At 43.7% G+C, this 27,890-nt stretch overlaps 2 protein-coding genes across 9 annotated transcripts in view; one reads left to right on the top strand and one right to left on the bottom strand.

The window, feature by feature from the left end:
- Positions 1-1,622: 1,622 nt before the first annotated feature.
- Positions 1,623-5,071, bottom strand: ccdc177 (coiled-coil domain containing 177). Its single transcript, XM_028396483.1, has 2 exons — positions 5,034-5,071; positions 1,623-4,379 (listed from the first exon to the last, which is right to left on the bottom strand). Exon 2 carries the CDS (start codon positions 4,371-4,373, stop codon positions 1,836-1,838), a length of 2,538 nt encoding a protein of 845 aa, XP_028252284.1. The 5' UTR covers positions 4,374-4,379; positions 5,034-5,071; the 3' UTR covers positions 1,623-1,835.
- An 8,338-nt stretch (positions 5,072-13,409) lies between these two features.
- smoc1 (SPARC related modular calcium binding 1) overlaps positions 13,410-27,890 on the top strand; it is a 39,776-nt gene continuing 25,295 nt past the window's right edge. For all 8 annotated transcript variants that reach the window (XM_028394837.1, XM_028394836.1, XM_028394835.1 and 5 more), the window contains exons 1-2: positions 13,410-13,771; positions 27,497-27,662. In XM_028394837.1, coding sequence (XP_028250638.1) covers positions 13,670-13,771; positions 27,497-27,662 — 268 coding nt within the window. In that variant the 5' untranslated portion in view covers positions 13,410-13,669. The remainder of the gene's footprint in view (positions 13,772-27,496; positions 27,663-27,890) is intronic.

Genomic DNA, 27,890 nt, shown 5'->3' with positions numbered 1-27,890 from the left:
GATCTGGAAATAAGACGAATGTGATGAATGTGAGCATCAGCGGCAAAACGAGCAATTCTGCAAAATTTCTGTTACAAACTCAAGTACTATAGATCAGAAAGAAATCTAAAAATACACATTTAAATTGATTTAATCAATACATATTCTTTAGAATATCTTTGAACAGCACTTTGAATCGTCTTTATGACAACCTCAAGATAACTGTGACCAGGAAAGTCCCATTTTTCTCTGTTAAATCTGACCCAAAGCTAAACATGAACCAAAGATGACACCAGCTGAAATGTGTTATTATAAGATCATTCTAAGGTTTAAAGGTGCTCATTGAATAAAAAACTAGTGTTATGTAAGAGAAAGCTGGTATGTTGTGGTCATATAAATCCCAATTACACAATAATCAGGAAGCTGCCAATAAAAATGAGAGTATACAAATGTTTTTTTGGATTAATATAATGTCACTCAGGTAGCCGATTAGCTTAGCTTAGCATAAAAACAAAGTAAAAAATTGCTCTAACACCTAAACTGTCTGAATTTTCATGTCTAGGCTTTGCTAGATGTGCAGTTTTAATGAGGATGAATCAGGTTTTACCTGCATTTTAACTCCATCCTTTCAGTCACATCACAGGCAGCTACAGATCTGCGGTCTCATCCTCCGACCTTGCATCACCTCCCTGTGATTATCTGCTCAGAACGGTGCGGCTCAGTCAGCCATAAGCCTGTCAACTCCTCTGCTGCTCTAATGCTGCATTTCTGGCTTTTATCCTGGCAGTTAGCAGGTATCAGACAAACGCTCAGCCCCGTCTGCTTCCTGATGTGCTGGAGGTGGTTTTTATTTCTCCTGTGTTAAACTGATGAAGTGTTTGGTTCCAGCTGCCTCAGATTCCCACGCACTCTCTCCCTGCTCACCCATTCACCTCCTGCTGCTCCGTCCTGATTCTTATCACTATGGCAACAGCTACATCTGTGGGCATAACCCCACGTGTGTCTCCTTTTTTTTTTTTTTTTTTAATCTGAGAGATTGTGGGATTAGTGCAGCCGGAGGCCTTTAAAACCTGCTCTTGGCTTGTATGTCTGCTTGTGAGTAGACACATTTTTTCCTCCTCTGTGCTGTGAAGTCGGGGTCAGTGTGATTAAGGTGACAGTGCGTAATTAAACGCTAAAAAAACACACATACCTGTTGACCTTGAAGGGCTCGCCGGGCGGCTGTGTTGAAGGGGATTCAGGAAGCAGAAGCTTTTATTTTATACTGTCAGAGGCAGAGGACAGAAGAACAGCCCTGCTGCAGAAACCCGGCGGCCTCTGATGCTTCATCTTGTGCACACGGCCCTCCAGTGCTGCATTGTCAGCAGCTGAGTACGAACAAGTGTCCAGCCCAGGGCTTTACTCCCATGCTGCATCAAGCTGTGTCAGAGTGTGTACAAAAAGATTCCTTCATTTGGCTTTGGGGCTCTGGAACCATTTGCTTTTTCTTTTTGCTTAATTTTCCTCCTAAGAGGAGTGCTCTCTGAAAAGCCTCTGCAGTTGTCATGGAGTTGTGCTTCCTGGTAAACAATGACTTCTTTCATTCCAGCACAGCTTTCAGTCCAGTGGCAAAAAAAAAAGAAGAAGAAGAGAGGAGGGGTCTGTTATCTAATATCAAGTATATCCCACACTGGCTTCACTGTTAATACAGCCATGATACAAAAATGTTTTGATATGATATGATGATAATATCTTTACCCAGCTGATGGGTAAAGATATGTCAGGAAAAAGGGGATGTGTCATGGGTAAAGCTGTTGAGCAATGAGGGCCATAATGAAGGCAAAGGCCGAGCACATGACCACGACAAAGCTATGGGTTTATTTCTCATCCAGACTGGCTTTGAGCTGAGCTTCCAGAGCCATTTTGTCAAAAGTACGCATGTTGGTCTCCTCCCGCACTTTGTCCCGCACATGAAAGGATGCTCGAGCCACAGAGCGGGCGCACTCCAACACCGCCTTCTTCTCTTTAAAGATCTGCTCGCTCTTCTCCAGCTTCCTCTCGATGGATTGGAGCAGCTCCAGGCGCCTCTGCTTCTCCTCCTCCTCCACCCGCTGCCTGTTGAGCTTCTGGAGCTTTTCCTTCTCCTGCCGGCTCTGGATGGCCCGCTGAGCCTTCTCTTTGGCCCTCTCCTCGGCCACCAGAGCCGCCTGCTGGGCCCGTTTCTCCGCCTCCTTCACACGAGCCTCCAACTGCTGCTGCTGCTGCCTCTCACGCTTCTCTGCAGCCTTGCGTGCCTTCTGGATCTGCTTCTCCTCACGCTTGGCCTTTTCTTTCAGCTCCTGCCCTCGACGTTCAACTATCTGTTCGTAATTCTCCAGAGAGCGGCTGAGCTTCTCCTCCGCTGCCCTCCTGGCGTCTTCCCGCTCCTCCTGCTCTCTGCGGGCGATCTCCTGTATCAGGGCAGCGTGACGTCTCTTCTCGGCCTTGTTGAGACCCAGTCTCTCCTCCTGGGCCTGGTGCTCCTTCTCCTGCCTCTTCAGCTCAGCCATGGTGAGCTTCTCCTTCAGCAGCAGCCTCTCCTGCTCCAGCATGGCAGCCCTCTCCTCCTCCAGGGCCTTCCGGTTCTGCTCCTGAAGAGATTTTTTGTGCTTCTCCTCTCGCGCAGCCTGCTGTAACCTCAGCAGACGGGTGCGTTCCTGCTGCTCTGCCAGCTCCTTCCATCGCTCCTCGTTTTCCTCAACCTGCCTCATTTTGGCGGCTGCTGATTCTCGCTCCTGCTGGCTGAGTCTCCTCTGGCGTATGGACACTTGTGTCTGCCACACTCTCTGACACTGGAGCACTGCACGCTGCTTCTCTCTGTCCTCCTGCTCTCGCCGCAGTTCCTCCATTCTTCGCTCGCTGTCCCACTGAAGGTGAGCCACGTAACGGGTCTGACTCATGATGTCTTCCTCTTGGTATCTGGCGAGCATCAGAGCTGCGATCTTGCGGTCACGCTCCGACACTGCCTTCAGGCCTCTGCGCTTCACCTCCTTCACAATGCGCTCCACCTTCTGTGTTGTCTGAGGAGAGTGGCTCAGGTCACCGAGGCTAAGGCTGCGCCCCATCAGGGAGTTGAAAGTGGCCAGAGTGCGAGCACGAGGGCTGGAGACTTTAGCCCAGTGGTCCCGTGCACCATCCCAGCTGTACGATGAGGAAGCACCTGACTCTGACGAGGTGCATGTAGTTGTGGTGGTGGTGGTGGTGGTGGAGGTTGAAGAGCAGATGGGATCTATCCTTCGCTGCAAAGACTCCAGAGAGTGGCTTTTTCCTCGCACCTTGGGATGAAACCCCAGATGTCCGTTATGCTGAGAGAACGGTCCTCCTGTCACGCCGTTCACAGGCGTCGCAGAGCTCTGAACTGCAGGCTTCGTCACTGATGATGTCAGTGTGGAGTTGGCTCTCGGGAAGGAGGGGGGTTTAGGTGTTGATCTGGGAAAAGTGTTTGACGTTTTGCCCCCAGAGGACTTCCTGATGACTGGTGGAGGGCCGGATGAGAGCGGCCGTGCGGCTTTTACTTGTTCAGTAGAAGAGGACAGAGGATGCCTGGTGAATCCACCCTTAGAGGGTGCAGATCCAGGTTTTGAGGACGGAGTAGATCCTTTGTGGATAGATTTAGGCGAGGTACTAAGACTGGCAGCTGGGGCTTTAGATAACACTGATGTACCTGTTTTAGCAGCTGGAGCCGATGCTGTGGCTTTAGTGGAAGCTCCAACGTTGAGGGTCGGGCTGGAGGTCACTCCAGATTTAGGAGGCTGACCGGAGCCAGACGAAGCTTTGTCCACAGCTGAGGGTGATGCGCTGCTGCTGCTGTTGACTGCTGCCTGCAGGATCCTTCTTTTTTCCTCCCTTACAATCCTCTCCCTCTCTTCCCGGCACTGCCTCAGCTTGGCGTGCCTGTCCTTCTCGTAGACCTCAAACAGCCCTGTGGCGACACGCATGGAGCGGCCGGGAGCTTCCCGGGCAAAGTCAGAGAGCGGGCGGGGCAGCAGCTCCACAGGTTTGACCCCACAACGAGCACACGCCTCCAGAGACCGGGGGCTTGTTAGGACGTAGCGGCTGCCTTCTGCGGCCGGTGAGTCGAAGTTGTACAGATCCAGGTGCAGTTTGGGAGACACATCACTGTCTGCTTGAGTCTGTGGTTGCTGAGTTGCTGCGCCCAGAGAGGCGACCTCTGTCCCCTCAGATGATGCAGTGTGGCAGGGGCTCGGCTCCGAACTGCCAGTGGGCGGCGTCTCGAAACCTGCATCCCCATCGTCCTCTGTGGTGGCTCCATCAGCCTGCTCTGGCAGCCGTGGGTCTTCAGTGGCCACAGCTGGTGTGTCGAGGTGCGGACCTTTACACTTGCTCTGCTCCTCAGCCTCCGAGGGGTCGACCATAGTTGGCTGCAGGTAGAAAGAGAGAAAGAGAGTTGGGGAGATTATACGAAACATGAGTGGATAAAATAGTGGGGAGAGGTTTCAATTAGGGGATTATGGTTTTCAGTCTAGAGCTTAAAAGAGATGCAGCCTGTGGGGGGAGGGTCAGGTTCATGGATGCATGCATGCATGAGCACATATTCATGCACTCACTGATTTTACACCAAATGAGACATTTTCCCTTCAGGGAAGTGACATAACACACGGAAAAACACCACAGTCCTTTAATAGAGGATCTATTTTTGGCAGAGTTACTAGGCTGAGAGAATTCGATTACTCACAGCAATATTTTTCACTCTATATCACACAATCAACCTACAAATACCTTGTCCTGGAAAATATATAGGCCTACATACTGTGATGGAGACAGTGTGGGGTAAACAAGCCAATCTGCTCACTAACATGGACCCACACCTAGTCACAATCAGAGAAGGCCCAGACTGTTTATCAGCACAAAACAGGCAGAAATAGCACCGCAGGGCCTCAATATGAACACATCAGGCACAGATTTATAATCAATAATTAATAGAATTTATAAAATTAGATGTTGCTTTTTGCTGTGGTGCTACAAAGGCTTCATTTTCTGCTGCTTTCAATTGGTTGGAATTTACACCCACTGACCTGCCAGTTTGCAAAACGTTTTCTGAACCGGTGCTTTGTTCCCCTGTAATCCGTCCAGCCCCGCTTGTTCCCTGCATAATATCAGGTTTCAGGGGGAATGGCTTCGGCCGTCGACCCAAGGATGGAGCATCACATCGCCGCAACCTCCACCGACACGACCGGACACAGACGGAGCCTTTCGCAGCCTGTCAGTCTGAGCAGCGGGGCTCAAATTTTCATACGAATACCAATAAAAACTCCCAGAGCGCTGCTTTCTTTATGTTTTTTTAAACTCCCTTGTCTCTTATCTTATCTCGGCAACCCCCGACAACATCCGCGGTCTCCACCTGCTTTTCAGCAGCATCCCTCCATCTCAGCCTCCTTAGCTCCGCCTGCTTGTGGCAAATATACTAAAAATACTGGCTGCACGCTGCAATTAACCCAGACAGCGCCTGTCCACTCAGCTTACACGCTTTTTTAACACGGAAGAAGAACACGGGACTAATGGTGCAGAATGCAGCCTGCAGCGAGGATCCTCACAAAGGCCCGGTGCTCTGCCAGACAGTAAAAGATGTTAATAATAAACACGTTTTTATTGCTTATTCTATTATTTATTGCTTTATACGTTTCAGAGAAAATATATGAAAGTGTTAAAAAAAATAAAACGAATAAAAGTAATTAAATAAAATCGAATAATGTGTTCAGGCTGGAGCGTCAAAAATCACATCATTATCTGTAGCTGCTGCCATCTGTCAGCCTGTGTGTGAAGTAATTACACGGTGTAATTCCTCAAAATGATCACAAGAGGGCGCCACAATATAATTGTATTATGGTCTGTGCAGAGGTGCCTTTACAGTCTGTTACAGGCCTCCAAGGAAAGTCACCCCTCCTACTAGATCCCATCAGCATTATGTTATAAATAATCTGACACTAAGAAAACTAAATTAAATATTAAAATAATAATATTAAATATTTATCTTTGAATTTAACAAAGAAACAGCTTAATATTTTCTTCTAGATAGTATGTGTTGGTTTAATTCTTTGCCATGTCCCAACAAAATGGCTTACTTTATATGTTTATCTAAGAATTCTTGACATCATGTCTGCTTATTCTACATTTATAACATTTTTTAGCAGCATTTGTCCTAAACAGTCATACTGAATCTTTTTATCTGCTTAAACATTCATCACATTCTTAGAGGTTGCATTCTGAATTGTTGTCTTTGTAACTTGATTGTGAAGCTAAACCTCCTGTTCTCTGAATAAAAAACATACAACAATGTTTATGCTGCAGAAAGATGTGCAGGGAGCTCCTTCTTGCAGCACAGTGGTGTCTGGATGTTGTTCTCTCTTATCAGGTGTAGACCGGGGTGAAAGGTTTTGACAGGCTCAGGACTGAAGTCTGAGGCTTTGTTGGTGCTGCTTTCACCACATCATCACTGCTGGTGTTCTCTCCTCCATAATTAGCAGAAGCACTACTAAAATGATTATAGTAAGTAGAAGAAGTGATGGACATGAATGGAGTGTATTCACCGACAGCCACTTTATGGAGACAGGCCGGTCTGGTTTGGTCCAGTCGGAGCGGTTGGATCAGGATTAGATAACTCTGGGTGAAAATCGCAGCGATGATGACCCACTAAACTCATGACCCGGTGTGGGGAACAGTGCGAGTTTAATTGGCCCCGCCCGCGAGCCATATCAGGAGGACAGCGGGTAACAAGTGACAACAGGGAACGTGCTGGCTGGCTTGTTAACAGGGGGCATGGGGTCTGGGAGGGGGGCCAAAGGGGAGCAGGCCATGGTGTGGTTGCTGCACAGTTCACTGGTGCAGGGGTATGCTCGGCAGAATTTGTCTGTTTTTGTTTTTGTTTTCGGTAGGGCATGCTCCCCACCACCAAAGCTGGACTTGGGGGTTCATCGAGAGGTGAGCTGGTCGGAGGAGTCATGGAGACCACTGCAAGGCCCAGCTGGTGGTGTTCAGGGCCTGCAGCTCATCTGCATGGTTAGTGGGGAAAATGTGGTGATAACACATTTTATATGACAAAATTTGAAATTATTTTAGGGCATATTAACACTTTGATGTGGAATAAGTTCTTATTGGTGCTACAACCAGCGTTCAAAGGGACAACTGCAGTGAGACCAATAAGGTTACAGGTTTATTTGAGCTTTACTGGAACACCAAGCTTCACAAAATAAGAAGACGTGTTCATGGTTACTGCTGCTTATTGTTGATTGTTATATAGATTGAAGTGGACTTCCAAAATAGCAGAATAAAGATAATATCAAATTTATGTATAATATAATATAAAAGGTAGAGCTGAACTGTTTAGAGTAATCAAAATGTTCCTCATGATGTTCAGAGAGTAAAAAGAAATATTTTATTTTGAAAAATGCCTTCAGCTCCATCTGTGAGCTGAAGGCAACAAAGAACAGGAATATTTTCTAAAAACATAATATAAAACTATATATCTTCATGCTGTTATAAGAGGGATCGATTCTCTGTTCACTCCACTGAAAGAAGCCTGTTTTATACGCTGACACAGCACATAAATCCAGAGGAACTCAGACAATATGCACTTATTTTTTGGCTGTGTGAGTCTGACAGTCATCAGCCTCAGCTGACGTGAATTCAGCCGTTTCATTTCCCTTCAAGAGGCAGATCTGATTTTCAGCTGGACGTGTGTGCTGACAACTCTGATGAAGACATGGCAAACGCTCGGCCTCTCTAGAGGGCTTCTGATTTTCCACATTATTATATTTTACTACTATTGTAGTGGATGGTGCCAGGAGGACAGTGTAGGGGTGGAACACATTGAGTGAACGTATAATGCTCTTCAGACAAGTCTAGTAAACCAAAGGTGATAATGTTACACGTATTACCTATTTTAAAAAATATTGCTGACTATATGTATATATATTATTTATAAAATCAGGACAAGAAAATTTAGAAGCTGAATGAATGTAAATTTGATGCACTGCTTAATTTCATTCTACATTGGTACATTTTCTATACAAAATACAAAAACATGACAACATATATTTCTTTGTTGTAGATCTAATGAGCAAACAAAGGTAATAAATGTTTAAAAACATTCAAATTGAACACGTTCACTATTTTTTTTTCCACACAGTAATTTTGCTTTAAATAGAATTTCATTAAATTTCCAAAAACACCGGTATAAAATTTCAAACATTGAGTTTTTGGTGGATTGTGGGAGAGTTGGTTTTCCGTGGGTGTGTGTACAGTACAGTGTGCTGATGTTGTGCAACAGGCTCCGGCCTGCACACTCGCTGCCCTGCTGGAACTCACTGGCCCTGTGAAGACTGAGACCTTTGGTTGCCCCCAGTTCACATTTCCAGCCTCGGTTTGCCAACAGAAAGGGCCACGTTTTCTGGACAGTTTCAACAATCCTCCCCTTCTGACCCTTTGCTTTCTCCAGCCACCGCCAATCCCAACCCCACCTCCCCCCGCCCCCGTCTCATCTACCCTCCCCACTCTCTGCTCTGTATTCTGTGGGACGGTACAGGGGTCCCATGCGTGTGTGGAATAGTCCCCCCCCCTCGTTGGAAGGGGAAAAGGTCCCAGAGACAGAGCTGTTAATTCAATCAGCAGAGCGGTATGCTCAATTAGGCATCCATAAGGGCCCTGGATGGGTCCGGGGGCCCTGCAGAGGGCAGGCAGCCCAGTCCCCAGGAGGTATTAATTGTGGATGACAGTGTGTAAACAGTGGGGTGAATAGACAGCGCAGGTGCGGGACACCCCAGTTCAGACTCAATAGCCCCTTTTCACACCCGTGGCTCTCTGCTGCCACTTTCTCTTTCACTCGCTGCCTATGTAAAAATCCCTCACATCTCTGATTAATGTCATACATAATTTGGCTTTGTGGGCTTATTTATTTGTTGCTGTGCGTTTCCGTCACCGGGCATGCTTATACATCAACTTCAGTGTGTGTGTGTTTGAAGAGGCTAGATGTGCTGCTGGCCAGCCAAAGGGCTGTAAGCGTCTCCTGGTTTTCAGGAGCTAGTGAAAATTGCGGCCAGTACATGTAAAATATGTGGAATTTATGAAATGAAATCCAGATGACACTTTAAAAGGAGAGGGCTTTCTATCTGACCTCCGATTTTTCCATTCAGCATACCACCTGCCCCCTTCCCTCTGTCTGTCTGTCTCTCATGCAGTGCTGTAATTGTGTTACAGGTTCTGTGTGACAATACAGACAGGCAGACAATAAGATGTCATTCTATTGCTGCAGTTATTTTACTGCTTTGATAACTGTCTTCATCTTGTTTGACAACTTTTAATTGTTGTTCTAATGTTCTTGACGTGTGCTGTTGACCACTGTTCCAGGTCACCCTTGTAACCCTTGATCTCAATGGGTTTTTTACCTGGTTAAATAAAGGTTAAAGAAAGAAAGAAAATCCAAACTTTTCAAGTGCTATCACACACTCTCTCTTGAGAGACAGAGCCACTCTCAGACACTGCAGTTATGGAAAATTACAAGGTAAAAATCCTCCTAACTGTAAGTCAACATACAGAAATGTGCTGTATTGATATGATGTTCCCTGTTTTAATCTACAGAATAGATTCTTCAGGAGTGTCTGACAAGTTCTCCCTTACTACAGGATCCTGCTCAAGGTTTCTTTCTGTTAAAAGGGGGTTCAGGCTCTGGGTTTTTGTGAAAAGCATTGATACAATTCTGATTGTAAGAAACAACATATAAATAAATTTTAATTGAATCACGATATTTGCCAAAGAAGTTAAATTAAGCTCTTACTGCCAGATAAATCTTTTCATTTTCTACATATTAATTTAACCAGCAATGATGTGTTTGCCAGTGCCAAAAATGGAAGCCCCACATGGAAAGAGAAGGACAAACAGAGATTTACAGCAAATAGGAAGCTCTAAGAAACCTTTGAAGCATTCAAGGAAATTCAAAAATACAGAAAAATGTCCACAACTTCAGCACGCTGCAAGAAGGACTTTGGACGGTCTGGTGGTGACGGTGTCTTTTAAGATGATCTTTAACTAACTCCTTATTCAGGTCCAAATAAAACCACAGGTGAAAACGAAACAGCCTCACGACCGCAGAGAACTTAACCCTAGCTCAGGATTAGGATTAGGGTTATAGTTAAAACTAGGGTTAGAGTTAGGAAAATCGTGGTTTTTGTGGTTCAATGTTTCTTGCGTTCGGCTCACTAAGACCATTACGGAAATCTCACTTAAGGCTCTAAACCTCACGACGGCAGAGAACCTAACCCTAGCTCAGGATTAGGATTAGCATTAGGGTTACAGCTAGGGTTAGGGTTATAGTCAAAACTAGGGTTAGGGTTAGGAAGGTTGAGTTGTGGTTGAATGTTTCTTGCTTACAGTGGCGCAGTGGGATAGCAGGGTTGTCCAATAACCGGAAGGTTGGTGGTTCGATCCCAACTCCTCCCTAGTCACTGTTGTGTGTTCTTGGGCAAGACACTTCACCCGAGCCTGTGGCGCGCCTTGCTAGTCATTGTATGACACTGCTGCTTGTGCAGCAGCCGTAACGAATTTCCCTCTGGGATTAATACAGTATCTAAAAAAAAAAAAACTTTTGTTTTCTACCTGCCAAAAAGTGACTGTGGCCCCCACAGTAAGCCCAGGGGCTTATTCCTGCCTCAAAACTATATATTTCATTCTTGTCTGTTATATTTAACAGATTATCATGAGTGTTAAATAATATCAATGGTTAAAATATTACAGTACATTGTAACTAAATAACATAAAGAAAATGTATCAAATGAAACATAAATTAGTACGGATCCTCCTCCAGATAACTTGAAAACTTGATAAATTGAAATTAACAGGCTCCTCTGGTTTCACCGAAGTGATTCAATGTTATTAAATCATGCAAGACAGACAAGAAGCTAAACTTTTATTTTAAAAATTTGGTGTTTAACTGTTATAATAATGACGCTACAGTGAACTCGTTTGCAGCTTTTTCACCCCCCAGCACTCAGCATTCCACATCTGAACCGTGTGTGCATCCAAACTGTATTTTTTTGTGTGCATGTGACATCATGGCTGAACATCTGTGCTAAATCTGCCCCTCTCTCCCCGGCCCGTCAGATCTCTGGGTGGCCTCAGTGCCGCTCCGTCTGTTTCTGTGTCTACAGACACCTGCTAATTTTCGGCCGTATGTAGTTGGTGTAAGCCGGCGGGGGGACAGCGTGCTGGGGCGTCTTTGGAAGGGCCGCTGCAGTAATTGGGAAGTACATCTCCTTTCAGCAGGCCCATTCATTCCTTTTTTGTTTTTGTTGTCAGAGGTTTTCTTTCATGTTGGGCCAAATGACAACAGAATTAAAGTGTTGAGCCATGCTTTCCCTACAACAACTTTGTCTTCTTTGTTCAGGGTGGAGGGTAGAGGCGAGAGGGAAGAGCAGATATAAACTGATCTCGTTAACATTCCAAGAGACACTCCTGTTCCCCCCCCCCTCTCTGCTCCTCATCCTCACCTCCCACAGCATTTCTCCAGGACATGAGTGGACCGGCTGGCACAGAACAGAGAGGAGGGGTTAAGTCTCTGGGGTGAGGCGCATCCCTTCTCTTACAGCTCTGATGATGATACTCCACCAGTCTCTACGGAACAAGAATCCAGATAATTCACTGTGTCCAGTTCATCCAGGCCTCAAGTTTTTTCCCTTTATGTAGGACCGCAGTGTCCTCCTCCCATTTGGCCTGACCCTCTTCACAAATTCTCTCCATCCTTTCTGAGAAAATAGCCCTTTACAGAGAGCGGCCTGTGCACACAGAAATCATTAATGTTGACCCTAATTGTGCCAATTCCAGAAGCTCAATAGCTCTAATTACAAGGCTCTTCACTGAGGCACTCAAAAAGCCGCTGAACTGTCAACACCAACAATTAAAAAATATCTATAGGAACAAAGAGAGAGAGACGGGACCGGGGGAGGAAGGAGGGGGGTGACCGGATGGCCCTTTTCAGCTCTTAAAAGCCCAGTTTCTGTGGATTGAGGGGTTGCTGAACTGAAGCTGGACACCTGCACTAAACACTGCTTCCCTCTTCCTCCTTCTTTTCTAACCAGCTCTCAATGGGCCACACAATTTCTCTGAAAGTTGGAAAAAAGAGGGAGCACACAGAGAGGGGACAGGGGACGTGGGAGCCAGAAGTTGAGAGGATTACAGTGACGGGGACCAGTTTTATGTGTTCACTTGATGCTTTAATCTCCTGTCAGGCGCCATCAGATCGCAATACGATCAGTGGAGGAGTTTCCCGACACGTTACTCGAGTGACCGCAGCAGTTAAGAAAAAGTCATTACAAGTAAAAGGCTTGTATAGCAAATATTACCCAGAAATAAAAAGAATATAATATCACGATGATCATTTTTAAATGTTAATTAGTTTTGCAATGTTGTAGCTGATACTAGCCCATCAAATAGCATCACATACCATGTGCCTAATCTGGATTTGCAAATAAAAGCTGGTAACAAAATGTACTGTATTTATACCTTAAATCAAGTGGAGTAGATGTTACATTCCAACATTTACTATTAATCATAAACCAGCTTTATTCTGTAAGAATTATATTATTTCTTAATTTCTGAACAAATAACAAATGATTAATATATATATATATATATATATATATATATATATATTGAAATCAATAGGTAGTCAGTATAATATTTGTAGTGTATATTTGTATATATGCTTATATATTTTTTATTTTTAACTCTTTACTTTCACCAGCATCATTTTCGGTGTTTTGAGTCATGCTAAGTAGTAACATGTTATTATAAAATCAGGCATAATCACAATACTTTTGTGATAAATCTATTACAGCAAATTGTTTTATAAAACAAATGCAAATATATAATAATATAATATAATCTAATCTCTAATCTGGTTTCTTTTGTTCTCTCTTTTACAGCCATTAATTAGGGATAAGGTGGCACAGACAGCTGTTTATGCCCAATCAACCACTAACACACACACACACACTCAGAGGCTGACCCCCTGCAGTGCTTGTGACAGCTATTGACTTTCCTCAATAGATGTTTTCTATTGTAACCCAAGTACACAGGCTAAATGTCACGGCAGCAGGATACTGGGCTCTTATAGAGCATTCTATGTCTCTGAATGGGGATGAGAACCTAAAATTTGACCTCACAATTGCACGGCCATTGTCTCTGCGTTCAAAGCCTGATGATAATACTCCCTGCAGCTGCTGCTCCTCTCTCCAGCTCCTTCTCCCTCCGCGGAGAGTTAAATCTTTGGGCACGTTAAAAAGTGGGCGTGGCTCTTATCGCCATCACTCGCCGCCATTGGTCCGTGGGGGTGTCAATCAAAGCTGCTGCGCCCTCCTTTGCTTTTAAATGAAGTTGCAATGGATACAGGCGCGACTCAAACCTGTGGAAGCCGCGATGAACAGCTGATCATCCCGCAGTGGATAAAACCAAACACAATGGTCACCGCCAAGTCCTGATTTTTCTCATCCCACGCGTGGCACTATGTGAATAGTTACTGGAGAAGTAGGAAAGTCATTAAAAGAGTGATTTTGGAGCGTGTTACTGTTTTTTTTTCCGGACCTGTTGATCAGTGTGACAGACGGACACACTGTGCGCTCAGCCTACCTGCCGCTCCCTGCTCTGCGCTCACCGACGCTCAATTATGTTATTGTCAAGTTTTCTTATTTTTACCTTCTCCTACTTTTTGGCGCCCCTGTTTCTCTGTTACCTGCCTCAAGTGTCGGCGCAGAAGTCGGGTTCACGGGTGAGTGCGTACCTGTGGGTTTGCTGGCTCACACTTCCACAGTCTTACACAGAGTTCATTGCGGTGTGCCAAATCGTGTGCGTAATTTACGCACAGATTAACCAAGATTTTAATTGTTTTGGAAAATATGGTGATTGTTATCATAATAAGACACAAAGTAATCCTGAAATTTTATACAAAAAGATGGTGTAGAATATTTAACTTTTATTATATCTATTATATTTTATTATATCAAAGTGTGCTTTGTTCAAATCAGAAGTCAAATTGAGATATTAATGACAACTTCAATGTGGGAGTAGGTTTTAACTGCCTCATTACTGATGGCCTTCTCAAGTAGAGAGATAAGCTCCCTGAATCAGTCACACTGACAGATTTGAGAAGAATGTTTCAGTTTCTAGTTTCAAGTTCTTGAATCCACAGACTGTAGCTATCAGCCTGGTTAAGGCCAAATGTGTCTTCATTTAGAAAAAAACTAATGCCTGCCAGCCCTCACTTTTCTTCGAGATAAAAAGAACATTTTGGCTGTAATTGTGAGACTTGTGCCATAAAATCTTCATGTGAACTCACTGTGAGATTAGAAAGAGCGACTCTCACTCAAACCAGGTCGGTGTGCAGAGATCAAACCCACCAAACTCCAGATTTCTGATTTATTTAACAGGTTGTTTTAAGGAGAAATATAAATGAAGCATCCGTGCTTTTACTTTTATAGGACAGACCTTTGTCACTGTCATGTCTCTCTGTCTCGCCCCCCCCCCTCTCACACACTGCTTTACTTGTTTGCCCTCCTCTTGTTCGAGCTTCTTTACAAATGCCCACGGCGCTGTGCAGGCAGAGAGGGGAATAAGTGATGCGAAGCAGAGGGGAACGGCTTTGTTTCAGTTCACAGATGCACTGTAATATTTGTGGTCAGTTGGGGTGGGTGGGGGTGAGTCACGGGTGGTGGTGGGGGGTTCAGCGGGGACTGTCTCACATATTGAAACTATTTCACAATGACTTTGAGCCCCGCAAAACACTGTGGTCAAGCCTGTTCAATAGAAAGCACTTTATACTTTTCCTAATCACTTCTCTGTTGCTTGCTGTATAATTGTTTGTTGATGGGTCAAATAATGAGTGGAGTTTGTGGTTTCACTGCAGTAACAGTGCACATGTAATCTCTGGACGCATGGCATACGAGTGCAGAAAATTCTTAGAAGGTGAACTATTGGATTTTCTGTGACTGATGGTCCGAGCTGTCCCTCTGTAGTGATGTTTTTTTATCCTGTTGTACCTTGAGCTATCAAACAGATCCTAGTGCCTTTTTATTTGGTTTGAAAAGTAAACTGTTGGCTGCTCCACTTCATCTGTTTAGCCCCATTCTGAAGGCTTAAAGCAGTACAAACAGAAGGTTGTGCCATGATGCCACTGGCTGCAGTTTCTAGAAGCGCACTATTAGCCATAAATGTGTCAGAAAATTGCTGATATTTTACACTGCAAACATGGCGTCACATTGGTGCAGGGACTTGTGCACCCACAGACACCTGATGAGCATTTTAGTTTCCTCTAAAGCTCTGTAGCTCTTGACACCTTGGAGACAGAAGTGTGTACAGAAAACCAGAACATCTCCATCAACCCATATTGAACTCTCCCTGTCTGCATCCCCATCCTCCTCCTCCTCCTCCTCTTCCTCCTCCTGGCATGGATTAGGCACAGAGAACTCTGCCTTCTTTACACCCCCACTCACACCACAGTGGATGTTTCTAACATTGCTCACAGCTGCCGTAATACCAGAATTCACACCCCCACTTTCCACACTGATATCAGTGAGTGAACTCATTTCCCTGCTCCTTCCTCATTTCCCTGCAGGCTCCGAGATGCAACAGGCACAAATCCAAAAGTTCCCCGCACTGAAGAACACAAGTAATTAGGAGACTTTAAACGGTGCAGCTCAGATAAGTCTGTCTTGCCCGCTCACTCTTGAGTCTCCTTTATTATTTTTACTGATTTATTTATCAGCTCTGGGAGGACAGCAGCCCTCTGCTGATGAGGATGATGATGGTTAAGGATGGCCATCACACATTTTCCTAGGATGTGGTGCCGCACAGCCTCCGAATAATCTGTTATGCATTAGATAAAAAGCTGTTTAGAAAAATAATGAATGACGCAAAAAGATGCTTTTTTTACAGTCTGAGGATTAACGTTCACAACACATTACCTCTCCTAATGAGCACAACAAGATATTCTGCAGTTATTGTAAACCTTATGATCTATCTAATAAGGCAGGTGGCAGGCAGGCACCATTTATTACAAAGAAAGCATTATCACAGATGGGATGTATTCAGAAAGTACGGCTCCACATCTAACCATATATCCTTAATCCCCCTCATCAAATCAAGCCGCTGGTACCAGATACTTTGGTGACAGCATCAGTGAGGACTCGTAAACTCATTGAAGAGCAAACACAAATAGGCCAGCCTGAGCGGCAGAGCAGCCAAGACCGCATACCTTCAGCTCAGGGAGAGTGGAGCAGGAAAGGAGTTTTTATTGTGTGAGGCAGATTACAGCCTCAGTGCAGGTGTGACTGGTCTGCATGTGCACAATGCACAGGTGCCTGTATGGTCAGTCCGTGACTATTCATTACTTATTACAGTGCACAAAGGAATGGATGTCAGAGACTAAAGATCATTTTAAAGTCAAAATATGTAATATCGACCCAACAATAGTAAACACTGCAAAAAGTTCTGGCTCCGGATGAGAACAAATTTGAGTGAGTTTTTCCTCCTGACAGTAGCTACAGAATGCAATTTATTACCAGACTGGAAAAAAAAACATTTTTCCCATTCACTTCATCTGTTATTTGGTGATTGTAAGAAAAAAGAAAACTGCAAAATATGACAAATGAGAGAGTGAAGCTGTCGTCTAATGATTTGCAAAGTTTCTGCATATAATCCCATATAATCTGTTTGTGCTGCGCTAGAACAACCCGCTGCACTCCTGTACAGTAGGTGACGATAACACAAAAAGCTCAGTCACAGTGTTGACCATCAGGCAGAGCTGCTTTCATGTAGGACACTGCAGAAAATGCTGAATACAAGACTTACCTATACCTACCACTACCACTATACCACTATACCTACGGACCTATACACATGTCTGGTTAGAAAAGCTACACTATGTCAACTTTATCTTTAAAAAGTTGTTACATAAAAAAGACGAGATAATTCAAAGATGTTTGAACCAGGATGAAGAAGAGCTGTTGATGCACAGATATGCGGTGCACATTTCTCCATTTAATCTTTACAGAGGAAAAAAAAACACTCTTGGCAAAGTGATAAGGTCATAGTTTGGCGTCACCGTCCTCAGTGAAGCACAACCCTTCCAGATTAACTTTGTCCTGCAGCCGGTTCTGATTAGGAACCTAAAGGAAAAATCTCTGAAAACAGTCATTGGTGATGAAGTTTGGGGGTTTGGGGTTCTTTTGTTGTGTGCTGGTGTGATTCAGCATATCGATACACCAACAACAATCTGCTAATGAATCTGATGCTCCCACTGAGGATGCAGCTTTGTGTTTGCACAAAGAATTAAGTCGTAGTGCTTCTCGTGTTGTTGAATGTCATGGCCATCAAGTGTTAAGCATGATGCATTGCCGGTATTTCTAGTGTAGGAATGCAACTTTGAGCAACTGTTATGTTGTTGACTTCCTAACAATAAATAGATTTTTGATCATCTTTTTTCAGGGCTTTAGTAACTAATGTTAACAGCTTTGGCTTACATTTACCTGGTTGCCGTGGTAACCACTCCCACCCTGGCCAGATGTTTTTACATGCCCTTATTCACATGGCGTTCAGGGTGACTCCACCAGTGACCAATCAAATTGCTAGCATATGTCGATTCCCTCTGATGACGGCGTGATCAGCACATACATTTTATGCTCAATTTCAGCATGGCTTTCTAATCAGTGTAATGAAAAGCAGTCAAAGTCCGGCTCGTTGAATCAGACCCTGCGAGCCCCACTCACGGATCATCGCTACTTTACTCAACCCTCCTATTCCTGATAGCTGTGGTGTAGGGGCAGCAGACACAATAGTGTATGGGAATGCGGACAAAGTAAATGTGTTGGGCTGTTGTGTGAGAGGATGACTGCCCAGAGTTATGGCTCTCTGTGATCCTTCAGATTATCAGGACGGCAGAAACACTTCCTCTTCCCTGTTAAACCCGCTCAGCAGATTAGCCTCTGCTCTGCCTCATATTTCCTTTGATTTGGGCAAGCATGTGGTCGCAGCTTAAGTATATGATGGCGATGTGGGATCTATTGTAATGTGTGATGGACACACACACACACACTTCCACCTCTGCATTTCCTGGGAACAGCAGAGACAGCTGACTGTTCTACAGCCAGGACGTAGCATTAGCGACAAACATGGAATGTTGTTAATCAGATTTAGAGCCATTTCCGAAAAGGAAGAACGCCTCCCTCTCCCCTTTACCCCAACTTTGATTTCACACCACTTCAAAAGAAAAATGAGGAAGTCATCCTGCTCATTAATCACGATTTATCTCCTGACTGTCTCCAAGCGGAAATCTGATTTCAGCATGGTGTGAAAATCTGCGTTGTCTCCTCTTTATCAGATAATCTACTGGATGTTATGCAAGTAAATGATTAATATTTTTATAGTAACAACAACAAACAGCTGTATATAATGTGAATTGAGTCTCTTTTCTTGTTGCAGTGTGTTTAGTTTCAGGGGAGGCGATAGTAGCTCCAGCTCCTCACTGTCACTTCACAATATGGAACAACTGTGTCGGAGCCTCGTCCACACTTTAACACAGAGACTGTTCATAAACATGAACGACATGACAGCTCAAAAGAATTGGGCCAAAACATCTGGGTTGCCCCCTACTGGCTGGCTGCAGCATAAACTCCATCTCTTCCATGTTAGATGCCACAGATTTGAACCCTAATCTGGGTTCAAAGGCGTCTTTTTCTCATTTAGTCATTTTCAGCAAAAAAAGGAGGAGGAAGCAACACTGCTGTGAGCGGCCAAGCTAGCAAAAAGTTAAGGGAGGAGTGTGTTTGAGCAGAACGTCAACAATGATGCTTCTCTTCTCTAACCCTACTGTACAGACTCTGGTTTCAGCACCTCTAAACCAAAAAAACTGACATCACTTTGTACAACGGACAGTGTAGATGGACACAAACCGTGTCTCTTTCTTAACCCTGATATTTTGATGCTTAAAATTAACGGAAAAATTATTAGAATCGACAGAAAGAGAAAATAGAAACAAAACATGTGCGAAGAGAAAACAAAAGCTACAAGTGACCCTCCAACAACCGCAGTGCAAACTTTGATCAGTTCTTTGCCGGACTTACAACAGGAAGACTCACTATTTAAAATCTTAATCTACCAGCAGCAACACAACTGTATCTCCCGGGCCTTTTCTCAGCCACAACCACTATCTGTCAAGAGATCAAACAATGCTTGAACATGTTGGGCTTGAAGAGACTTACGTAAAAGACATTTAAAGAAGCACAGCCTTCAGACTCCATCTACATCTAAGTATGTTCATTTAAACAGCATGAGGGATGGTATTCGCTTTATAGATTTCCTTAATGTTAATTATCAGACACATGTGATTACCGGAGTCTGTATAAAACACACAACAGTACACAATTAGACCCAACTGGAGGTGGACCCAACTTTCATTGCGCCTGTGGCTGACTCACTCTTAGCCTACTCATCCACTTGTGAGGGGATGCCGCAAACACCTGAAGATTAGAGGGTCGTGTATATGTATGGATTTATGAATGAGCTGGTGTTGTTGTTGTGGATAATGAGCCCATCACACTTAAGTAATCTGGCAATCACACACACTGTAATGGATCCATCTGTGCAGGAGCAGCGACGTCATTCATGTCAAGGTGACTGTTCCTGTTAGCTATGGAGAGCAGACAGTTTTTCCACGTGCAGCATCTGATTGAACCATCCCATTGGATACCCTGTCAGGCTAAAAGCACAAGTCAGCTCTTATTAGAATAAAGTGGAGAGGGCAGACATTTCAGCTAAACATATTTGGAGATTTTTACCTACAGAAAGTTTCAATCAAGGACGAAAATAATCAGGGGGGGAAAAAATGGAAGAACCTGGAGCACAGTGCTCTATAATTACAACCATATTTGCAGCCTGTATTTGTATTGTGCTGCTGCAAGTTCTAAAGAGACCACACAGACAAATATGACATTTTTTGGTTGTTGTTGCATGAATATTAACAAGCCTGCATACATCGGAGTAAATGATGCCTCATTATAATGAATTATGGTTACAAACGTCAACACCACACAGTTCCAAATGTCTTACTCTCAGAGCCGACTGCAGTTATTCTATTGTTAAAGTTGTAGTTCATGCCGCAGCCACTAGGGGGCTGGCTCCAAAAAATAAGTCAATCACCTTGGACTCCCATGTTAAAATGGCCAATTTAACAGCTTCAAAAAACACGCAAAAAATGATTCTGTTCTCAATTCAACCCCTTATAGCTGTCACTAGAAGGACATTTATAGTGGCGCTTCCAACATGGCAACTGTTGGACTGTCCCAGAGTGGGTGACGCCATGGAAGCTTCGTCCATAGTTTTTACTGTCAACGCTTGTTCCACATTTGTAGTGTTGGAAAAGGGTGTGACACAGATGAGCCTGAACCAGTCAGTCATCAGCTTTTCTTGAGAATCTTTACTACATTATAGGCGCTATACAAACGCACAAAAACACTCGGACTGAACTGTTGACAGCTGAGATGCACTGTGGATGATGTAGGTGCCAGGTTTGGCAAAGGGCATGTATACATGCCCTTTGATGGCTCCCAAGGTTGAATCATACATTGTAAATGAGGTAACCTGCATTACTATCACTATCAAAAAGCACTGCAGTTATCACCTGACAACCTTTACAGCTACAGTTGATGCTTATTCCCGGTCCTGCTGCATTAATTCTGACCCAGTGGAGGGGTACCTCTCGGACAGATCGCCAGTCTTTAGCAGGGCAAACAGAAAAAAAAAAAGACTACCGTAACTACCCCTAACACCTACGGCCAATTTAGAGTCTCCAATTAACATAACAAGGACCTCTTTCGCATGTGGCCCCAGAGCTCTGTGCCTCTAAAAAACACTTTTATCATCCATATTTTGCCATTTTTATCCAAATCTGTCAATCTCCATACAAATCAGCTTATATGTTCTTAAGGACAGTTGATAGGTATGGTTATAACCTTTTAATATTGTGTTATATGATTGCTTTAAAACTCAAAAATCTGCCTTAAGAAATGAGTTTCACTCTTCTGACATAAAACCTTTGGGAAAATATAACTCAATTACAGTTCCTACAGTAGACGTAATCTGCAGATTTGTTTATTTACTACCTTTTTTTCCCTTTCACATAGGCTGTTTTTCCCTCCTGTCAGCTCTTTATGGATGCATATATAAAAATGATTATTTTCTAATCGTATTCTTTCTTCTTGTTCCACTGCTGCGGGTTGGGCTGGAACAGATTCCCTGCCAGTGACGGTAAAAAAAGGCCTTTTCGCTAATGCCATAATGGTTGCACAATGGGGGTTGCATTTCACTTATTTTATGAGTGGTGGAGAGAAAGAAAGGGAGAGAGGGCCGAGGGATCTGTGTGAGTGTGTGTTGGGGGAATTTGGCTTGTTAAATGTGAGAATCTCAAAGCTCATTGTTTCCCGGTCATGATATCAGTACCAAACCATCGTGTACATCCCCTGGTGTTTTACCTTCAGCTAGTCTTTGGTGGGCTATCAGCAGAAAAGATGATACCTCACAGTGGTTTTAAGGTGCCTTCTTGCCTACAAATACGCATTTCTTCTTGTTCTTCTGTTCTAAAATTAAAGGAAGGGCCTCTGAGGGGTTGTTAAAGTCAGATTATGCCCTCAGGGGTGCATTCAATACTGCTGTTTGGCCCAAATCGCTGCCTGTTGCCCTATGATGTAAAGCTCTGTATAATCAAACACATCTCTCCCCACAGGTTAATGATGTTATTTTCAGCTGTGCGTGTTCTTCAACAGATCCACTAATAGCTCCTGTTAGTCTGTTTAATTTAGGTGTGTTTGTTTGGTTTTGATTATGGGATGTCGGGTGGGTCTGAACCCCAGCCATTATTGGCCTAACAGCAGGGGCTGTTTTCCCTCAGGAGATAATGGCAGGTCCCGTCATCCTGGCTCACAGCGCAGCAGCTGATTGCTGTCAAACAGACCGAACTGAAAATAACTCGCAGCGTTTTGTTTTAGCCTCCCTGATGGGTGGGGTTTACCACATTAGGACAATTCAAAAAAAGGATTTGGTGAGTTGGAGACCACAGGGGCTTTGCTGCAGACAGACCTCACTCATCATCTGCCAGTGTGGGTTAACACAGAGGTTTTACAAATTCATTCACTAACAGTGAGGGACAACTTTATTTTGACACTTAAATATTGATGTTAGTGAGGATATAAAGCAGGAGAACTTTCTGAGATGACATGAACAGTGACTACACTCTAAATACAGGCAAAAAGGTAAATGGTGCTGAAGTGGGCTGACAGCAGACGGCTTGTGCTATGAGACGGGACACGCCTATCATTCAAATGCTCCATGCTCACAATTATGTGTAATTTATAATGTTATAAGAATGAAAACAAGTGAGTTACAAAACAAATTCAATCCCATATAGACGTTATCAAAGGCAAACGTATCAATAGAGACCAAAACCCGTGTTCTGTACCAGGCTGTAAACATGTTTATATCTGCTGTAAAGATGGCCGCTTTAGCATGGGAGTCTATGGGGTTTGGCTCACATTTGAAGCCGACCCCCAGAGGCTGCAGAGGGAACTGCAACTTCCACATGCTGCTTGTTTATGTCACATCGTTACAACATATGGCTGATTTAAGTCCACAGCCTGAAGTGACTCAAAATTGAGATGTAAGCATCCACACAAACCTAGATGAGTCTGATTTGAGTCACATCACTATAAAAACAAAACAATCTCTATATAATGCAGCATGCTAAGCTAAGCTAATCCGCTGGAACTTCATAAAATTCATAATAAACATATGGTAGTTGTATTATTTTTTTTTATCTTACTCTCAAGAAGGCAAATAAGTTACCAAAGAGGAACTGATGACAAAAAGTACTTTTGTCTGAACAAACAGCTGTAAGACGCACCTCAGGGCTACTGACACTGTGGCCACCAGCACCTTGGAAGCTAAACAACCCATAGTCAAACTGTTCCAGTCACTGTTTGAGTCACATTTTCCATTTAAAAGCCCTTTATTAAAAAAAATTAACCTTCAATCCATGTGAAAGAACTCCCAGCCATAAATCCTGATCTCTGGTTTCACCTTTATGGGAGACAAGTCTGTGGGTGGGACAGCATGACTAAGAAAAGTGGGAGAAGTGTTTATTTCCACTTACCAGACAATGCTGTTTCAAAATCTGCAATTTAATGCTTTATTATGACAGTGGAGACAGTGGAGGTAGCATCCATTAGAGCTGTGAGTCAGGGGCTGAAGAGGACGGGTCAGTGTGTGGGCAGAGGCCAGACTCAGAGAGGCCAGATACACCTAAATCTCATTTAACAGCTCGTCCTATAGACAGGCAACAGCTCAGATTTTATCAGCTGTAAAGGAACTGCTTGAACACCAAGTCCAAAACCTGTCAAATAATATCAATATGCTTCCTTATTCTTGGAAAAAACCCTCTGATATAATGCCAGATTTTTCCGACTACTGAATTATTCCTGTCCTTCGGCAAAAAAAAAAACACGATAGAAATGAAGCGATGGGCTTTGTTCCCCTCCCCCGGTCTGTACTTTCTCATGAAGAGGCACATCATGATTTAGTTTTACTCGGAGCTATCTGACGAGAAGAGTCTTTCTATGCCAAGGCTGGAATCACATTAAACTGTCTGGCTTGTCCTGGACACATTGTTACGGTGAGGAGAGCTGGATGTGTCTCTCATTTTGTTTGAATTTCCCTTCACCTTGTTATATGAGGGGACTTTAAAGGAAGTATCAACATTTAACAGGAGAAGATGGAGCAGCCAAAAGTGTCTCTGTGTGTTCAGAAGTTGGATATTTTATAAGATACGTGGTTTTATGAGGGGCATGACTATGTGATCCCCCCAGTTTTAGGACATTTGCTGATTTTATCGGGTAGATACTGAACCTCCAGTTTCTTTTTTTTTGTTTGTTTTGTTTGTATTTCAGGATGAATCTGCAGAAGATAGAGCATCTGTCTGCTGACAGCTGTGACAGCTGTGCAAAAAAAAAAAATCAGGCTACCTAATGCGAGATGTAGTTGCACAATCAGATTTTTTGGATAGAGTTGAAATAATTCCACATATTTTCCAAATGATGCTTCGTCTGTTTCAGTAAAACAAGCAGAAGAATGAGAGTTCAGTTGCTTCGGTCACATGTAATATTAACTCACTAGCTGGCAGATTTGTTTTACTTTTTTTTTTCCAATGAGAGATTGAAATTAATGTTCACGACAGTCAGGACTGTCAGTAAGAGTTTGGTATCCGTGACGTCAGAAACCACAGAAGACCAGCGTGGTCTTTTTTTCCCTCACCACGTGTCTGGCTCTGCACCGTGTGCTATAACAAGCTCTCGTGGTGTTTTCAGGTCATCTGAGACAAAGAGAGAGTAGCCAGAAAATGACAAACGATATAAAATTTAAGTAGAAGCTGAGCTTGCTGCCACTATGGCTGAATGAGTCATGTTTAACAGTACTGTTCAAAGGATGGTCGTCTTGTTTGGTTAACAGCTTATTACTTATAAAATATAGTCATTAATATTATGCATATAAGGATGATTGGTCAGCTGTGGCCCAAGTTAGAAGGATTTGATTTTAAAAAAAACTGCCCCAATGAAAAAAGAGAAACATTTATTGAATATTACATCTCCCAGACATGATACATTGGTGTTTCATGCTAAAGGAACATATGATCGTATTGTCTGACATCATCCAACCATGAGACCAATACAGCCGCAAACGTCTACGTTAAGATGTAAGCTGGGGATGGTGGGGCTACAGGCGGCGTGGCAGGCAACATGGCTCTTCTACGTTTAAAATGGCGACCATTACACTTCCAAAGTGAAGAAGGCACAGTCTGAGGATCTATTTCGGGTGAATAAAGTGGGTACTGAGGAAGGCAGCCATCACAATTGGTAAAGGAGATCTCTTGTCCCATGTAGCTGTCTCAGAGACCAGGTTGTCCACCATCATTTGCTGGACATGGCAGATACAAGTCTCATTCATACTCCCAGAAACCTCTCAGGATATACTTAAAAAAATGGTGACTGTGTCTTACTGTGTGCTGAAATTGACTCATGTCATGGATCTTGTCCGTGGCCTCCGGTGTGCTGACCAATCTTCCAAGACAGGGGTCATCTTCCAGACTCTCTCTGGAGTCTGGAGTCTGTTTGAATTCAGCAGCCCACTGTTCCCCAATGCTGGAAGAAGGAGCAGCCTCCACTAGTTTTGATACTATAATAAGACTGAGATCGAGGTATCAGATGACTGAACAAAACCTGATGAGGGATGAAAGTTTAAATCACCTGAACCCAGCTTTCTGCATGATTACTCATTTTCCTATAACTCCTCTCAGCCTACCTCAGGCATTTTACTGTTTCTCTGTCGAAGTGATTAACATCAACATGTCTAGAGGCTGTCATCTTCAAATGTAAAGATTTAGTCCTCATTCTAAATTGCACTCTTACAATAAAAAGGAGATTCTAGGTGATTAGCATAAATACCCACTGATATATGGAAGTTAACTTTTCCAAGAGGGGCCGGGGCCGTTAGTTCTCATCTGACTTTATTGGCAGTTTTAAAAGGGCAGATTTTGTGGAAAGGCACAGATTTCAGATGGAATGATTGTGAAGGATAATAATAGTAACACCAGTGCAAAGGCACCAAGAAGAAAAAAAGACTGTCCGCTCATCTGTTTAGTGAATGTTCGGTGATTCATTTGTATATAAGATCCAGTTGTGCACCGGCTCATTCATGACATCAGCAGTTTGGCACTGTTACGATCTACACTTTGTGCACGTCTGTCTGATTACTCTTTACATGTTCAGAGGAAATCTGTTTCCAAGCAACATTTCTGATGTTTTCCAAAATACTTTTTTTTTTTGAAGTTGGGCAGTGGGGTGATGAGGGAGGGAGGGATATCACAACAAGGGGAAACAGGCAACCTCAGTGCACACATGTATTTCTTGCTGTGGATCAGATTGTGTGATAGGAGCTGGCAGCTGAAGGATGGAAAGTGTGCCCTTTGCTGGTTGCGTCTGGTTTTCCACCACCTTCTACCTGCTCCTAACGAGATCTCCTGGGTCCAGCGCTTGTGTAATAGCTTCATTTTCTCTTTTTTCATATTTAACAATTGTTTGAGCACCTGATAGATAAGACTAATTAAAGAGGGCAATGGAGTGGATGAACGCCAGTGAATGACTGTCGTCAATTTTGCTATAAAAACGTGAAAATCTAACTTAAGTTATTAGCAATTACGCAAATATTTGTGCAAGCAGCAACTCATAGCATTACGTCCACCACATTTCAAGATAAATGGTTATGACTGGTTTGATAGAGTTTGTACCAAACTGGCTGTGAAGGGAAGGGATTACAGACCCATTTCACTGAGTGAATGGCTGGTTAAGCCAAGTTCAATAACTTGGCTTAAAAACATAAACTGAGGATTGTACACATTCACTAACACAGTACAACATCAAATAAAGTCAAAAGCAACAGTAGCAACAAGGCCACATCGCCATCCGTCTTGCATGCCTTTTCCTCTTTCAGCTCTTGCCAATGAGTGTAAGCTGCTCTATCCCGGCTCAGTCACTCAGAGTGCTAAGTCCAGTCGCCTTGATTGTAAACTGTTACAATAGCTCCATCTTCCAGCGGTTATGGTATGCCTGACTATTGCTGTAAAGCAGGTTGTGTGTAGTTCCCTGTGTGTTCCGACCTTAAACGGAGTCACACAGTGTTGGTAAAGGAGCTGCAGACCTGCTCAGGGTATGGATGAAGGAGCTGATATGCTGATATTCAAATAACTGTGCTGTTGTTTTAAGGGAAAAAACAACTTTAAGCACTTCTTGTGCTTTTGTTTTCAACAGAAGCTGGCTATAGGTATACTGCTGGGCCACTTTATCACAGCTGAGGATTCTGGTGAACACCTACTCCTTCTCTCTCCTACAGTTCTCTGTCTCTGGCAAAGTCTCCCATAAAATCCTTTAAAGCTTAAATATATTTGAGTCCGCTGTGAAGCCAAGAACAATTACTGCTGTCAAAGAGAGGGCCGTCTTCCAGCAGCACAGTAGAATCGACTCAGTAATAGATCATGAGTGAAGATCTTGGTAGAGACGGAGGAAAGATTTCTATTGCTCAGAGTGTGGTTTGGCTACTTTGACTTTTAATCAATCAGCTTCAGCCAAAGATCAATTAGATAAATTAGGCTTTCAGTTAAGCTTCAGACCAGAGCAACTCACACCCTCATAACAGTAGCCTAAAAAAAGAAAGGCAGCGCCAACAAGTGTTTTTAGGATCACGGGCAAGTGACCCATGAGTCCAATTTGTACGTTAGGTTGGCATCATCTCAGCTTCAGCTGAATGTACCCTTTGTGCAAACACAGGGAAACTAGAAAGAACAAACCTATTTCTAAGGGAACCTGCAGTGAGGTCATTTTCATGTGACTATTTCTCATTGCAGTGGCTGATTGGAGACAGGGACAATCACTGCGGGGTCATCTGCTCACGGACGCAGGGGAAGCCGGTGTGTGGTTCAGACGGGCGGAGCTATGAGACCGGCTGTGAGCTGCAGAGGGCGCGATGCAAAGATAAGACGCTAACACTGGCACACCGAGGACGGTGTCGAGGTGAGAAATGAAGTCTACAGCAAAACACTAAGAAAATGCACATACACCACAAAATCAATGTGTCAGGGTGGAGCACAAACTCAGACTTTGCAAACTGCACTCAGTACTCTGGTTCCAAAGAGCCTTGTCCATCTTCAGCCACAATGGTTTCAGCACATGTTGAAATGTCTGCCATGATCACAGGAAAGTAAAGGCTCCATTACTTTTTAAATATATATTTCTGTCTCA

Source organism: Parambassis ranga, chromosome 22, assembly GCF_900634625.1.
Source record: "Parambassis ranga chromosome 22, fParRan2.1, whole genome shotgun sequence".
Classification (NCBI taxonomy): domain Eukaryota; kingdom Metazoa; phylum Chordata; class Actinopteri; family Ambassidae; genus Parambassis; species Parambassis ranga.
This window is presented reverse-complemented; position numbering and strand designations above follow the sequence as displayed.

What these genes read in the sequence shown, in the direction of transcription:
- ccdc177 (XM_028396483.1), bottom strand. Translation starts at nt 4,373, where the DNA reads ATGGTCGACCCCTCGGAGGCTGAGGAGCAGAGCAAGTGTAAAGGTCCG.